General features: G+C 43.7%; 1 protein-coding gene across 1 annotated transcript in view; it reads right to left on the bottom strand.

Moving 5' to 3' along the window:
* Nucleotides 1-14,381, bottom strand: part of CYP11A1 (cytochrome P450 family 11 subfamily A member 1) — a 141,322-nt gene extending 126,941 nt beyond the window's left edge. The window contains exon 1 of the mRNA XM_077473833.1: nt 14,098-14,381. Within this exon, the coding sequence (XP_077329959.1) occupies nt 14,098-14,345 (248 nt within the window). The 5' untranslated portion in view covers nt 14,346-14,381. The remainder of the gene's footprint in view (nt 1-14,097) is intronic.
* Nucleotides 14,382-16,659: the final 2,278 nt, after the last annotated feature.

The raw sequence follows: 16,659 nt of genomic DNA on the forward strand, positions 1-16,659 counted from the left end.
ATGTAACTGAGACATTTAGCCTGCGTTCATATTTGTGTGCATTGGCAAAGCATGCAAAATCGCTTTCCTGACACCACAGAAATGTGCTGCCCTTTAGCAGATACACAGCGGTGCCATTAACGGTTAATGACACCCTCACCGTGTGATTTTGGAAAAGGGTTTGGGAGTTTATTCCGTATTTGTAGCACAGAGAGCAGCCCATTGACCTACACATGACCTACATCTTTATCCACCGTGTAAGTACACCTTTGCATCCATAAACCCATGCTAACCTCTGCACCCCAAACCTCCCCCATCCTCTCCACTCCCCCTCCCCTTTAACTCTACCTGCCTCCTTTGCTCATCTTTGCACCCACCTTACTTACCTCTATACATCCCCTCCTTGCTCACCTGTTCACCCCTAACTGTAAGTTCTTCTCTGCCTAGCTCTGTACACCCCCACTAATTTTCTTACCTTTGCAGAACAGACTGATGATAAGCTTAATGACCACAGTTGTAGGCAGGATTTTCAAGCATGCCCCTTTACCTCCCCAGTGTGCAGCATGCAGTTCAGGTGATGGTGGATATGACCTCATGGGGGGCATGAGACACATATGAATACCGCCTCTATTTACATATCAATGTCGATATTTACATATAAGCACAGGGTCTGCAGGTGAGTCATCTACACAACAATAGGGCAGAGCTGGGCAGCATTAGTAACCGAACTTAACACCGAGATATCAGGACACAGCATGGGATTAAAATCACAAGGGAATTTAAACTGGGATAGTTGCCAAGTAGGGATGAGCTCAGGCGTGTTCGCATGGAACACGTGCAGAGCCCACCAGGAAGTCGGCGCAGCGCTGCGCTAATCACAGCCAGTGAGACATTGCCCCGATGTGCGGCTGCAGAGATCGGGTAATGTCTCACTGCCTGTGATTAGCGCAGCGCTGCGCCGACTTCCTGGCAGGCTCTGCACGTGTTCCATGCGAACACGCCTGAGCTCATCCCTAATGCCAAGTATGAGGCAGCTGCTTTGGGCCCCACAACAATGACAGGGCCCAGGGCAGCTGCCCCTTTTGCCCTGCCTTAAAAACGGCCCTGAATCTAATCACCCTAGTGAACCAATAGAATAGAAGATGACTCAAGAACCTGATGGTTCAGAGGATTGTCCACTTTCCTCATGTCTTCGATCTTTGCATGCACACTGTTAGCAACTTGTGTAAGGACCTGAAGTCTTCTTGCTGTATACTCTGTAACTCCATGTGAATGCTTGGAGTAACTGCCCCCAGGTTTTCATGGAAACTGAATACCACTTGGAGATAGTATCACTAAGAAAGACACAAAAGGGATCTTTGCAGGAAAGTGCTGCAAACTCCAACATCCTTCTGTCTGAAGCAAATGCTATCAGAGGAACAAGGTTTACCACTAGTGACCACAATGGAAGTGAAGCTATTGGAGCAAAGGAGGCCTGTATGAGTGCTTTAAAGTGGGGTTCCACACTAAAGTGGAACTTCCACTCATCAGAACCCTCCCCCCCTCCGGTGTCACAGTTGGCACCTTTCAGGGGGGAGGGGGTGCAGATACCTATCTAAGACGGGTATTTACACCCACTTCCGGGCATAGACTCCCACGGGAGTCTATGCCTCTTCCTGTCCTGGCGCACTGTCTGCTGGGACACACACAGGTCCCAGAGACAGAGTGGACCATTCTTATTGCGCTGCGCAACTCACGCATGTGCAGTAGGGGACCGGGAAGTGAAGCCGCAATGCATCACTTCCAGCAGCCGAGAGCCAATCGATCGATCGGCCTCGGCTGCCGAGATCGCTGGACCCTGGGACAGGTGAGTGTCCATTTATTAAAAGTCAGCAGCTGTAGTTAATTTTTTTTTTTCCAGTGAAATCTCTCTTTAAGAACCAAGCCTAGGTCCGATGAAGGAAACAAGAATTTCCTTGGTGGTTGTATATGGATTACGTCCTGCATGAAGCCTTTATTCAATGGAGTTGTATGCCAGACCAACCTCAAGCACCGATTGTAAAAATGTCTTTGCCTAGGTCTGAATTAAGTGTGTCACTGGATTGGGGTGCTGCCATTAATGTTGGCATAAAATATTTGTTTGACCGGAAACAGGATTGGTGGTGCTGAATGACAACCAAGGCCTCTTCGGCAGGTGGAAAGCACCTGTATGACATAACCGTGTTTTGTCCAAATCTTCATGATCAAAAGAGACTGGAGGAAGACAAACACCAAAACGGAAAACACCTATGGCATTGTGAATCCACCTTCTATCACTTCACCTTTGTACATTGTTACAAATAGCGGAAGCTGTGTGTTCAGAGGACTCTCTATGACAGGGATATGCAATTAGCTTACCTCCAGCTGTTACCTCAAGTCCCATCATGCCTCTGCCTCTGTGTGTCATGCTTGTGGCTGTGAGAGTCTTGCTATGCCTCATGGAACTTGAAGTTCTGCAACAGCTGAAGGTCCACTAATAGTATGAGAACTACTGCTGGAATGTGCCATAGAGCCAATACTAGTTGAGATACTTATTGTTGGAAAATAATTTGCCTAACTGATCCATTAGTCAATCCTGCTTTCCCAGTAAGTAGACTGCCTTTAACTGCCTGTAAGCGGCTCTCCGTCCAGCAAAAACTTTGTTACGAAAAGTAACAGGAAAAGACAGACACTTGGTGGGCAATGTAAGCTACTGCTGTCTTGTTGTTGATCATCAACTTTACTCGGACCCCTTGGAGAAAGATTGTAAAAAAGCCTTTCAATGCTGGAAAAAACTGCCTTACATTGGCTCCAATGGCCTTGCACATTTCTCTTCAAACTGGAGGCAGACTGGCATCGGACGTGAGAATTATTCCATCTCCTGGTGTCCAAAACTCCAGTTCTTGCTACTTTGTGCAGACAAAGACTTTCTGATTCATAGGCAGCCCATTCTATTGGCAGAGTAAGGCTAATTGAAAAGCCCCCCATGTTCCACCTGGCCCAAGGCAGCACTGGATTGGCACTGTCTCTATGACTCTTCATACGCAGATTTTCATTTGTCGTTTTGGAAAACCGCTTGACATATTTGTGTATGAAAAACTACTCCAAGATACTTCATTGCTTAAGAAGGGGATAACTGCTTTTCCTGTGTTTGTTCGCTAGTCGACTGAACTTGGAAAAGGATTTCTAGGACAAGGTTGTGATGCTTTGCCAGCTCCTGGTTTACATTTGCGACTATCAAAACTTTCTCCAAGTAATGACATGGTCTTACCCTCAAAGTCGAATTACTGCCACTACTGCCTTCAAAATGTGGTTTGTTTGTTCCTGAGACTCTAAACCTCATGCTACTATGGCCTGTTTAAACACAATTATGGAGCCTATATAGTTATACTGACTGTGGGAAGTTTTAGGAGAGTTTGATATATCCAGTTTGGAAGGAATATATAATTTGTCCATATGGGTTATTGTTGTTACCATGGACTGAAAACATGTGGAAGGGTGTTTTTTCTACCCTTTTCCTATCTTACTTCCCCCCTTTAATTATTTGGATACTCACGGTGTATCTTCTTCCTCCCCCAGTGAACCATAGTTTATATTCATATATATATTGCATTGCTGGCATTTTTGCCTATTAGTGTAATGTAGAGGTCGACAGATATGGGTTTTTCTCTGGCCGATGCCGATGCTGATATTTAGAAATCATGGCGGCCGATGGCCGATATATGATGCCGATTTAGGCGCTTTTGGGCTAAAAATAGCACCTGTAAAGTGCCTGCAAAATGGCTCCCCTGCAGTCTGTGTGAAAGACAGAGTGCTTTCACACTGAGGCGATGCAAGCAGCACGTTTGGAGTGGTGTATATCGCTTCTCCACCACTCCTGCCCATTGATATTAATGGGCACCACTGCCCAAGCGCATGCAATGCGATTTGGCAGCGGTGCTTCACGGGCGCATATAACCTCTCCTTCGGCCGCTAGCTAGGATTATATGCGCCCCACTAGCAGCCGAATAGCACCGCTAAAATGATGGTAAAGCACTGCTAAAACTAGCAACATTTTACCATCAACGTCTGCCCGCTCCAGTGTGCAAGCAGCCTATAAAATAAAAACAAGTACTCAAAACTTTTGGACGAAAAAAAAAAAAAAGGACTAACTTTACTGTTTTAGTTTTTCTTTTTCTTTTTTTTTTTTTAATCATTTAGTGTATTTTTTTTTCCCCCCCCAAAAAATGCATTTGAAAGACCTCTGCGCAAATGCCGTGTGACATAAAATGTTGCAACAACCACTATTTTATTCCCTAGGATCTCTGCTAAAAAAATATATATACTTTTTTCTGGCAGAAAATATAGGACTTTTACTTGTAAGCAACAAGTGTCAGAAAAGATTTAGTCTTTAAATGGTTAAACTGAGAACTCTACACACTGAGATGACTTCATTCATTCAAGTGTAAACATTGTATCTTTCTGTTCTTTTCTTGGCAGCCTGCCCAGAGAGGAGGAAAGACGTTTCTATGACGACTCAGGCAACTTGCACTGACTTCTATTACAGAAGTCATTTCCAAGTCCCGCTGTTCTAAATCGGCCTTTTTATCAGCTCAATCGACCAATGCCGATTAATTAAAAAACGGCAAATATTGGCCGATATATCGGTCGACCTCTAGTGTAATGCAATGTAATTCTATGGATAGTGTTATAGCTTAGTATTTGGCGCCATCTAACGACCAATACTAGAAATGGACTTCAATTATTTTCTTTTTCTATAGCCCGAGAAAGATAACAGGAAGTGACTGTCTGTTTACATTTCACAATGACCTGCCTATACTATTGGCACTGTTTTATTCAAAGCAATTTATACCGGAGGCAGTTACAAGTGTACCACACTACAGGAACAGTTTTAATATTCATCCTACGTTAACCCTTGTTTATTCCACTGTTGGATTCTAATTACCACAACACAAATAGCTAGCAGAAGACAGAAGATAAAAGACTGCGTCCCTCATTGCAAGGCCTTGCACCCTATTAAAATAGGGGGAGCTCCCTAGTAATTGTGTTGTGCCATATTTATCACTTTGCATTTCTGTAGCTACCAGAGTGTGCTGGAAGTGGGAAGGTGCCCAGAGTAAGTTATAGTCACTCTGAGCACCAGTCCCAATTGGAGACACATTCTCAGGGATAATTTAAGATAACTGTACAGGTACAATCTGTTGTGTATACCTACTGTGCTATTACATTATTTTTATGTGACAGCGCAAATGCTGTAATTATTATTTTACACTAACTCCAGTAAAAATACGTTTTTGGTTAAGTACTATTGGTGTAGAGTGCCCCCAAGTGTGTCCTGACAAAGCAAAACAGTGAAATGCCTTAACGCACAGGGGATCACTGTCGTTTATTTGGTGTCAACTCTCTTGCTATCATATGCCCTTTCTCTCTCTTCCAACACATTGATTGGTATATGGAAGTAGAGTCACCACCTCATCCCTTTAAACCCAAACACATATTAATTACACAGGTTCTGAGGCTAATTGAATGCAGGTAAGACACTAAGTGAGTTTAGGTTCCACCTTAATCAGCCACAGAACCTGTGTAATTTAATATGTGTTCGGGTTTAAAGGGATGAGGTGGCAACCTTATGAAGTATACGTCCAGCAGGTCGATTGACTCTAACTGGTCCTCATGCTGAACTATTGCCATGACTATTTGCACAGACTGGATCTTGAAACTTTTGTTGTGTATATATCCATTCGATTTCTTCAAACCCAGACAGTAGGGAAAGCTCCTGGAGCCCTGGGTACTGGAAAGAATGGGGAGAAATCCCCAGATTTGTTCCTTTAGTGGCACCAGCACTATGGACTTGTTGCAGTATAATTCATTATATGTAATCTTGCAGTAATTCTTTCTTGTTGAGATCTGATGGCCATGAATGAAAGGTTTTGGTGATTGTACTCCTCCCAGCTAACTATCTTTGATGTTTGTCATCCAAACCCTCCAAAAAGGAAGCTATCCTGGCTCTCTCTGGAAAACACTAGATGGGCCCACCTTCAAAAGACTTTCCAAATGTCTAGCAGCTGCTCTGGATTGGACTCTATGTACACAGGATGTTTGAGTCCCCCTCATTGTGATCTGATAAATTTCAGCCTGGCCTATTAGATTTAGCCTCCTGAACCCTTCTAAAAATCAACCGATTTGAGCAAAAAGATGGCTAGTTACTCTTGTTAGAGTAGACTTCTGGACATTCTGTCACTCTGTCACTCGCTTCATTTAGCACTTTACCCAACAACAACCTCCTATTATGGAGAATTTTACAAAGGGCTTGTGTGGAAGCATCATCCACCCTCCAGTGGCGCAACCACACAGCTCTCATGGCTGTGACTGAATGTGCCCTAGAACTAGGTCTACTGAAGCCTCAGCCAAAAGTCAGCAGCCAAGGTCAAGTCCTCCCAAACCATGCCCACTTCTGTAGGTTCCACTTGAATTAAAAGGCCATTTCTTTAAAGCTTTAAATATCACAGTGCTGTTGCTAGTCCACAGGCAAAAACCTGCCATAGTATACATTTTCTGCAAGTCTGCAGGCCAGTTCACCAAAATTCTGAATTGAAGTTTTTCTGCATGCGCACTTTTGAGGTGTTTGGGTGCTTTTTAAATGCGTTTGCCATGTTATAGAGACATTCCATAGAGAAAAAAAATGCAACACGTTCTCCTTTAGTTGACTATACTGGAACACATAGCACTGGTGTGATGTAGACCATTGGAAACCATGTTAAACACTGTTTATGCATTTTTGACTCTAATAAAAACTCATTGGACTGCATCCAGTGTGAACCAGCCTTAAGTAAATGTTTCAACCCGTGGGATTCCTAAAGGTATTAAAAGGCAAAGACACTTGCTCACCCAGAGGCTCTATGCTTTGTGAGGCCTTAGGCAAATCTGAGACATGAGGTCCCATTCACATCCATATTGGGAAAAATAAATCAAGTGAAATTAATTGTATAAAAATTGCATACCTTAAGAGTTTTAAATTTTATGAACTATGACTTCACCATTTATAGAATTTTCTCTAATCAATTCTTCTTTAACTACTTCCCACCCGGCCAATGCACATATACGGCCGGGTGGGAGCCGTCTACTTCTGTTCAGGAACGTCCTTCAGAAGGAGCGGGATCGCGCGCGTGCCCGCGTAGCGGCGCGATCCCAATGTGCTCGTGTCACCCGGACGCGGCGCATCTCAGATCGGCAGGAGGGCTCTGTGATTGGCCCTCCTGATCACATGACGGCCGTGTCCAATCATGGCCGTCATGTGATGTAAACAAACAGCCGGTTGCTAGGCAATCGGCTCCTCCTCTCCTCACACAGAAGTCATCGCTGAGGAGAGGAGAGCAGATCGCTGCAGCCGGCTGATGATCAGTGAGTATGAGCTGTTTTTTACAGCTTTTTACTCACTGATCACCAGTCTAGTGTAAACACAACACACCACACAGTATAAACACAATGTCCCCACATATGTCCCCAAAACACACATGTCCCCAAAACATACATGTCCCCAAATAATAAAAACACATGTCCCTAATAATAAAAACATGACCCCCACATATGTCCCACTAAAATCACATGTCCCAATGATTATCCTCACACATATGTACGTGATCATCTGCACACATATGTACATGATCATTTGCGTACATATGTCCGTGATCACACAAACCAATTATTATACACTTAACGGAATTTTTTTTACCAAAAACATGTAGCAGAATACATTTTGGCTTAAATTTATGACATTTGATTTTATTGGATTTCTTTTAAAATAGAAAAAAGAAAATATTGTTTTTTTTTCTAAATTTCCGCTTTTTTGCGCTTATATCGCAAAAAATAAAAAACGGAGTCATGAATAAATAACACCAAAATAAAGCTCTATTTGTGCGAACAAAGTGATAAAAATTTCATTTGGGTACAGTGTAGCATGACTGCGCAATTGTCACTGAAAGCGCTAAAGCGATGAAAGCTGAAAATTGGGCTGGGAAGGAAGGGGGCGAAAGTGCCCTGTATTGAAGTGGTTAATCAAATATACTGTATATATTACATATATATTATATAATACATGCATATTTATCCATTTACATGAAGGTCAGGTTAATATAACCCAGCCAGCACAGAGTTCCCCCATATATAAGTCTGCAGGATTCCCCCTTACAGTGCAAGGGAATTCTGATATAAAGGGGAATGCTGCAGATCATGATCTAAGGTGGAACCTGCAGACTTTTGTGTAAAGGGGAACTCTAATGTAAGGGGGGGGGGGGAGCTCTAGTGATAGGGAATGCAGTGAACTCTGATATAAAGATTAACTTTATATCAGAGTTCACTGCATTCCCCATTACATTACAGAGTTCCAACTTGAATTTAAAATGGAAACTCTAATGTAGAGGGGGCTCTGGAGCACCTTCCACAGACAGAGAGTGAGAGAGTCACAGACATGACACAAGAGATGATCAGAGACTGCAGACATGACACAAGAGATGGTCAGAGACTGCAGACATGACACAAGAGATGGTCAGAGACTGCAGACATGATACAAGAGATGGTCAGAGACTGTGCTGACAAGCCATGAGCCCAATGTTCAAGTCGAACGCAAGTTCGACTCGAACATCGGGTGTTCGCCTGTTCACAAATTCGAAAGCCGCAGAACACCCTTTAAAAGGCTATGGGAGAAATCAAAAGGGCTAATTTTTAAGGCTTATATGCATGGTATCGTCATAAAAAGTGTTTGGGGACCTGAGTCCTGCCCCAGAGGACATGTATCAATGAAAAAAAAAAAGTTTTAAAAATGGCAGTTTTTTTGGGAGCAGTGATTTTAATACTGCTTAAAGCGAAACAATAAAAGTGAAATATGCCTTTAAATTTCATACGTGGGGGGTGTCCATAGTATGCCTGTAAAGTGGCGCATGTTTCCTGTGTTTAGAACAGTCCCTGCACAAAATTACATTTCTAAAGGAAAAAAAGTAATTTAAGACTACTAGCGGTTATAATGAATGTCTCGGCAATACAGATAAAATAAGTCATTGAAAAAAACCGCATGGTATCCCCCCAGTCCATTACCAGTCCCTTTGGGTCTGGTATGAATATTAAGGAGAACCCGGAACCAAAATGAAAAAAAAAATTGTGTGGGGGCCCCCCCAAATTCCATACCAGGTCCTTCAGGTCTGGTATGGATATTAAGAGCAACCCTGCGCCAAAATAAAAAAAAAATGGCATGGGGGAGCTCCCTCAAAATCCATACCAGAACCTTCATACCAGACCTGGTATGGAATTTGGGGGGACCCCAACACAATTTTCTTTTTGTTTTGGGGTTCCCCTTAATATTCATACTAGACTCAAAGGGACTGGTAATGGACTGGGGGGATCCCATGCTGTTTTTTCTTCAAAGTCTTCTTTTATCTGTATTGCTGGGACCTGACAATTCATTATAGCCACGAGTACTTTTAAATGATTTTTCCTTTAGAAATGTCATTTTGTGCAAGGACTGTTCTAAACACGGGGAAACATGCGCCACTTTACAGGCATAGTATAGACACCCCCAGGTACGAAATTTAAAGGAATATTACATTTTTATTGTTTCACTTTAAGCATTATTAAAATCACTGCTCCTGAAAAAATTGCAGTTTTTTAAACTTTTTTTTGCATTGATACATGTCCCCTGGGGCAGGACCCAGGTCCCCAAACACTATTTATGACAATACCATGCATATAAGCCTTTAAAATTAGCACTTTTGATTATTCATGTTCGTGTCCCGTAGACTTTAACAGTGTTCGAACAAATATTTTGCTTGTTCGCATGTTCTGCTGTGAACCGAACCAAGGGGGAGTTCTGCTCATCCCTAGTGCTGACATACTACAGGAGATGAGCACAGACTGCAGACATAGTACAAGAGATGATCAGAGACTGCTGCCAGGATACAGGAGATGATCAGAGACTGCAGACGTGATACATACAGGAGATGATCATTGACTGCGCAGACATGATATAGGAGATGGTCAGAGTCAGAGACTGCAGAGATGATACAAGAGAGGGTCAGAGGCTGCAGACATGATACAAGAGATCCGTGGCGGCTGGTGCTTGCAATTCTTGGGGGGGGGGGTCGCAAAAAAATTAGAAATTCTAAAAAAAAATAAAAAATAAAAACATCAATTGCAGCCACTGTGCCCATCAAATGCAGCCACTGTGACCATCAATTGCAGCCACTGTGACCATCAAATGGATGCCACCCCCTTTGTGGCAGACAGCATCTGTTTGATTGGGGGTAGGATATGTGCTAGGGGGCCTTTGGGAGGGGAGAAGATGTGCTGGAGGGGGGGGGGGGGTGGATTTCATATCCAAGCCCCCTTGTAGTACAAGTCCTAAAGTGACCCCTAGCAGACAGTGGCGTCACTAGGGTTGGTGTCACCTGGTGTGGTAGAACATGGTGTCACCCCCCCTTCACTTAGCAGGCTAGTGTGTTGGTGTGGCTCCCCCCCCTTAAAAGGGATGGGATTGGGGGGAGGGAATAAAGTTGGAATGGGATCGGGGGAATGGATGGAGCCAGAATGGGATAAGGGGATGGATAGAGCTGGGACGGAATTGGGGTGGTAGATGAAGCTGGGATGGGATCGGGGGATGGAGGGAGCCGGGATGGGATTGGGGTGGGATGGATGGACTCTTTGCTTGCCCCCCCTCCCCCTCTTCTTCATGCCCCTCTCCAAGATTTACTCTTAGATTACACAGACCTCAGACCAGTGAGCTCTCGGTACAGGGGTGTGTGCCTCCTTCCCTCCTCCTCCTCTGTGCACAGGAAAACATCACAGGAGGAGGAGGGGCGGGTTCAGTTCGCTCTGCTCCGCAGTGCATTGTGTGTGTTAAACAGCTGGGGAGCGATCCCGGCTCGGCTGCAATGCATAGTGAAGTGGGGCTTGTGGGAACAGAGACACCCCGCATAAGCTGTGGGCATTGCGGGAATCTGATTGGCCAGGACTCTGGGTCAAGAATGCTGGGCGGTCCTGGCGAATCATCGAGGTTACGGTATGGGCAAATTAGGCAGCCACGAGGCCCCTGTGGGGGCGAGGCCCAAGGCAACCACCTAATTTGCTTAATTAGAGAGCCGCCTCTGTGCACACCTGATGCTGGCAGGCCCCATTCACTCCTGGAAGTGCGTTGCTTAAACTTGCATCAGCCAGCTTCATTGGATAAAGCTTGTAGACCTTTACTGTAAATTGGTCTTTTTATCACATCTCTCCCATTCATCTTCAATGAGCGTTTGACTCTGTCATTATGGGAAAAGAAGTTCTTCCTTTTTCACATTTGGAAATATCTGTGTGCGTTTGCGATGGTTGGGCCTGCATCTTGCCTGTTCCTTATCCATTGGCATTTGAGGCAGTCCATGGCGATTAATGGCCAATGTTTGCTACAGGGCTGGGCAAGGCATTTTCTATTACACTGATGTAAATGCATGTGAGCCACTATCACGTGAGCTGCTTGAGGAGCATGAAAGTCACCCCGTGTGGGAATGTGAGGAATGCATATTGTCCTGGTCAGGGGATGACCAGTGGCGGGGCTTAGATTTTCTGGAGTGTTCGTGTTTAGGGTGTCTGCTCCTAAAATCATGCAGAACACCATACTGCATTCCTTGAGCACTCTTTTGAAGATATGTCGCACGCCGACCCCTCGTACCTTCGATAATCTTCGGTGCCACTGACAGGTGTGGTGAGCTCATATGTGCAAAAAAAAAAAAAACACATGGAAAAAAACAATAATTCTGTCACCAAGAAAAAAATAGGTACCTTGTCTCTTTAAGACCCATCCGCTTTTATCTAGTTAGTTAAGCAGCAGCAGGTGAGGTCAGACAGCCTTCCAGAGGCAGACAGGAGTAGGGATGAGCTCAGGCGTGTTCGCATGGAACACGTGCAGAGCCCGCCAGGAAGTGAGCGCAGCACTGCGCTAATCACAGGCAGTGAGACATTGCCCCGATGCGTGGCTGCAGAGATCGGGCAATGTCTCACTGCCTGTGATTAGCGCAGCACTGCGCTCACTTCCTGGCGGGCTCTGCACGTGTTCCATGCGAACACGCCTGAGCTCATCCCTAGACAGGAGACACAGAATCTGAGACAAAAGCAGACAGATTGTCCAACCAGAATTTCCAAAGGAAAATGTGCGATCGGATCGTGTTGTCGGAAAATCCGATCGTATGTGGGCTCCTTCGGACTTTTTCCGTCTGAATTTCCGACACACAAAGTTTCAGAGCAGGATCTAAAATTTTCCGACAATAAAATCCCATCGTTAAAATTCTGATCGTGTGTAGACAATTCCGATAGACAAAGTGCCACGCATGCTCAGAATAAATTAAGAGACCACAGCTATTGGCTACTGGCCTGCTTATAGTCCTGACGTTTGTGTTGTACGTCACCTCGTTAAGAACGATGGGATTTTCCGATAACTTTGTCTGACCGTGTGTATGGAAGACAAGTTTTGCACAAAATCCATCAGAAAAAATCCGATGGATAAAACATTTGTATAAAACATTGCATCAAACTGACATATAACATGGTGTTAAATAACAGATTAGAACTGACTTCGCTCAGAGGCCAGTTATAGATACATACAAATATTATGTCAGAACATTACATCTCTACTGTCCGGAGGTCCTAAGACTGTTTAAGCTGCTGCTTGGTGACTGGCAGTTGCTGCCTCGCACCACCCATCTCCCTGCCCTCTGTGACATCATCCACCACCGCTCTCAGACTGAAGTCAAAGCCAGGAGAGCAGCACACCGCCTATAAAGACAGGAAAACCCCAATGGTGAAATTGCGGAGCTTACTAATACCACACCTGTAAAATATTTGTGCTATCTAAGCAACTTTGCCCACGACCCGGCACAAGGGCTATCCAATTTCAGGATGCAACGTTGTCTAACATTCTGGGGCTTCCAATTCCATGAGAGGCTGAACATGGAGGGGCGGGGCGGCGGGGGGGAGGGGATATCTTTGCAGCAAACAAAGTACTTACCACTGCAATCCACAGGTGGCCTGGAGCAGACCAAAAAAAAAAAAAAAAAAGAACATGTCAGTGGGGGAGGGGCTGTCTTTTATTCAGCTAGGAAAAGGTGGTCATGTGGGTGCTAGATGAGGCCTTAACCCATTGTGTGCTGACGTGAGGTATGGCCAGGAAAGGGTATATACACTTAGAAAAAGTCTGTTGCAGCTATGGGGATGTGTGTCTTCAGTGAATATACACGTACATACTCTAAGCCAAATATGCACATGCATTGCACATAAGTGTGTGTGTGTGTGTGTGTGTGTATATAAAAAAATTTTTTTGGCACATGATGATATGGTGAGTGTCATAAAGCAGTAGTATTGTTTTGTTTTTACCATATTGAGCATAGCTCCCAACTTTTTCAGATGGGAACAAGGGACACCTATTAGCAAAAGTATATAGGCACAGGACACACCCCCTGCCATGCCCCCTTAAAGGAGAATTATACAAAATAAATTATAATAATAATTATAAAATTATACAAAATAAATAATAAAGATTTCTTAAAGCCACGTGTGCTTTTTTACCACTACTATTCCTTTTTACTGGCTTTTGAAATTTACAAATGCAGTAATTAGATGAAAGGTTTAGCACTGGGAAACACGTTTTAAAAGATAAAAAGTGCATTTTATGTACAACTATAGAGATCGGACCAAAATGTGGGTCAAATGAGGTGGAAAGAGGGATAGGGGGGCTGTGTTCCAAATCAGGGACGGTCCTTCGAAATCAGGGACAGTCCCTCGAAATCAGGGACAGTTGGGGGCTATGATGTTGAGATACTTTGTTAAGCATATTGGTGTAGAAAGGTCCTCTTGCTACCCCCTTCAAAGTATGCCTTCTAGCTTGCTGACTAGTATCTTAATCCACAACCTTCTTTGTGTTTACCTTATTATCCATACATCTTTTTGCAAAACATGCCCTATTATTTACATTGTACCTGCATCTGTACTCTGCTTATCGGCTATCCTCAACCTGCAGAAGATTTATACTGAATATTACCACTTATACAAATATCACAACCAAAGGCCACAATCCCCCCAAGAAAAAAAAAATGTCTGTCCTGCCTGTAGATTGGTCCAAATCGCTGGTAATTCTTCTCCATGTGATGATGAATGTTCTGAAAGCCTTCCTTTATAAAGAAGTGGTATAAGCCACTCCATCCATTCTTCCAGTCACCAGGCAGTTGGTCATAGGGCAGGGGACTTGTTCCACTTTGGTTATGGATCATTGAAGAGCTCTCACTCCCCACTGAGTGGTAGTTCAGAATCCCAGAGCTAGAGGGAAGAAGGCACAGTCTTCGAGAGAGCATCATGGTGTCTGTCGGTCAGAGGGCACAGGAGCCTCTCTTATAGAGCTGTACAAAACATGAAGGACACAAGGAGGAGAGTTAAGGGACATGGCCATGAGCAGAGAAAGATTTCAGGGCTACAGCTGTACGCAGAGAACGGGGGGAGCTGTCTCTATGAGCGATAGCATTCAAAGATTTTAAAGTTTAAAAAAAATTGTTTAAAAGGCAACGAGATAACGTCAATCACAACAGTTAAGGAGATAAATCCATTTCAGTTTTTTTGCTTATGTCTTTTAATTTTCGCTTAAAATAAATTCTAAGGTATCTGTCAGCTTTCTCTGTGCTAGGTAAAAGTTATTTTTAAGCAATAGACACTAAAGATAATAACTCCCACGTCTTCCTTACATCTCAACTGTATTATTAGGTAGATATGAAACATCAGCAGCTGTTCTCTAAGAAAATATTGTGTCTCTTGCTGATAATATTTTTATGGTGATTTAATAGCAATTTCTAGCCAAAAAAAGTACTTTTTAGTTATTGAAAAAGTTAGAAAAGATTTAAACCTCTGTCAGCTTTTAAAATCCATCTGGATCCCCGTTGAACAAATTTCCATATTTTGTCTGACAACTATCACCCGAAGGTAAAGCAAGTTTCTCTTATGCCACGTACACACGACCGGACTTTCCGGCAGCCTAGGTCCGGCGGTCTTCCCTTCGGACTTTCGGCGGAGTTCCGACTGACTTTCTGAACAAACGGACTTGGCCACACGAGAACTAAGCCCGTTCAAAAGTCTGTTAGTTTTGAACGTAATGACATAAACGGGACAAAACAAGAAAGTTCAATAACCAGTAGCCAATAGCTGCCCTTGAGTAGTATTTGGTCCGTCGGACTAGCACACAGACGAATGGAATTAAGTCCATCGGATAGATTTGAAACATGTTCAAGTTCTAGGTCCGTCTGATTTCTTTCTTTGAAAAACGATTGGACTAGCCCACACGCGATCGGATTGTCTGACGGACTGATCCCGTCAGGCCTAGTCTGCTGGAAAGTCCGTTTGTGTGTACGCAGCATAATAAGGCACAAAGAACAATAATAACCTCACAATTTTTCTGAACACTCCCTATATATGTTTTTACTGCTGTTTGGGTCCCCTTTAGAGCTTCCTTTTTTTTTCCAGTCAAATACATTTTATTGAATTTAAAGTTTCTAGAGTTGTAGGGTTTCTCTTAATTTCCTCTTCTGCTTGACACCTATCAAATAGTCAGGTAGTAGAGTGATTTTTTTTCCTAGCTTCCTGTTTTGTCTGACAACTATCCCATACATGTGAAATCTACCAAACATGGATCCTCAGACAAATAAAAAGTCAATAGAGGTTCTAACCTTCCACACTTAGTCTAAACCTAAAATTAAAAAAATAGTGTGCAGCAGTTTGGTTTTAGAGTTTGTTCACATCATAATGCGTGTTGATTCACATTGCATTAAAATGGTTCTAAACTCTTAGGCCGCGTACACACGGGCGGACTGTATGGCCTACTTAGTCCGTCGAAACACATTTCAGCGGACAGTCCGCTCGTGTGTGGGCTTCAGCGGACTTTTTCAGCGTGCAGTCTAGCGTACTAAGTATTTCGGATTTTCCGTAATTCTGTCCGTCATACTTTGGTTTCAGCGGACAATCCGCTCGTCAGTAGGCTAGTTCGACTGACTAAGAATGGCGCATGCTCAGAAAGGATTTACACGGCAGAAGGGTGCATTGCTGTGTATTGGACTTCCTATTTCTAGTCCCGTTGTACGTGCTGTACACGTCATCGCGCAAGCTTTCGTCGGACTGTTTGGCTATCCGTGTGTGGTCAAGTCCGTTCATTCGAAAGTATGATGGACTGTCCGTCGGATTGCCGTCGGATTGTATGACGGACTAAGTAGGCCATACATTCCGCCCGTGTGTACGCGGCCTTACATATACCCATTGAAGTAACTGACCTCAGCTAATACACAGAGATAAAAAACATCCTCCTACATACGTTGTACAAGTTTATCTGCAGTCTTCGCTTCTCTGCATCTATTCAAAGTACAGACTTTATAAAGCTTGTCTGAACTGTCAGAAAAAAATGGGATGGATAGCTGAAATTATATACTGCAAAGTTTAGTGAGGAGAGCTCTGGTGATGGCTGATTGGACAGAAATTACCCCCTTCCTGACCAGAGCACTTTTTGCGATTCGGCACTGCGTCGGTTTAACTGAGAATTGCGTGGTCATGCTACGCGGCTCCCAAAAAAAAATTGACGTCCTTTTTTTCCCACAAATAGATCTTTCTTTTGGTGGTATTTGATCACCCCTGCGG

The sequence above is a fragment of the Lithobates pipiens genome, unplaced genomic scaffold (genome assembly GCF_037356315.1).
Source record: "Lithobates pipiens isolate NorthernLeopardFrog02 unplaced genomic scaffold, aLitPip1_a1.2 Scaffold_8, whole genome shotgun sequence".
NCBI lineage: Eukaryota > Metazoa > Chordata > Amphibia > Anura > Ranidae > Lithobates > Lithobates pipiens.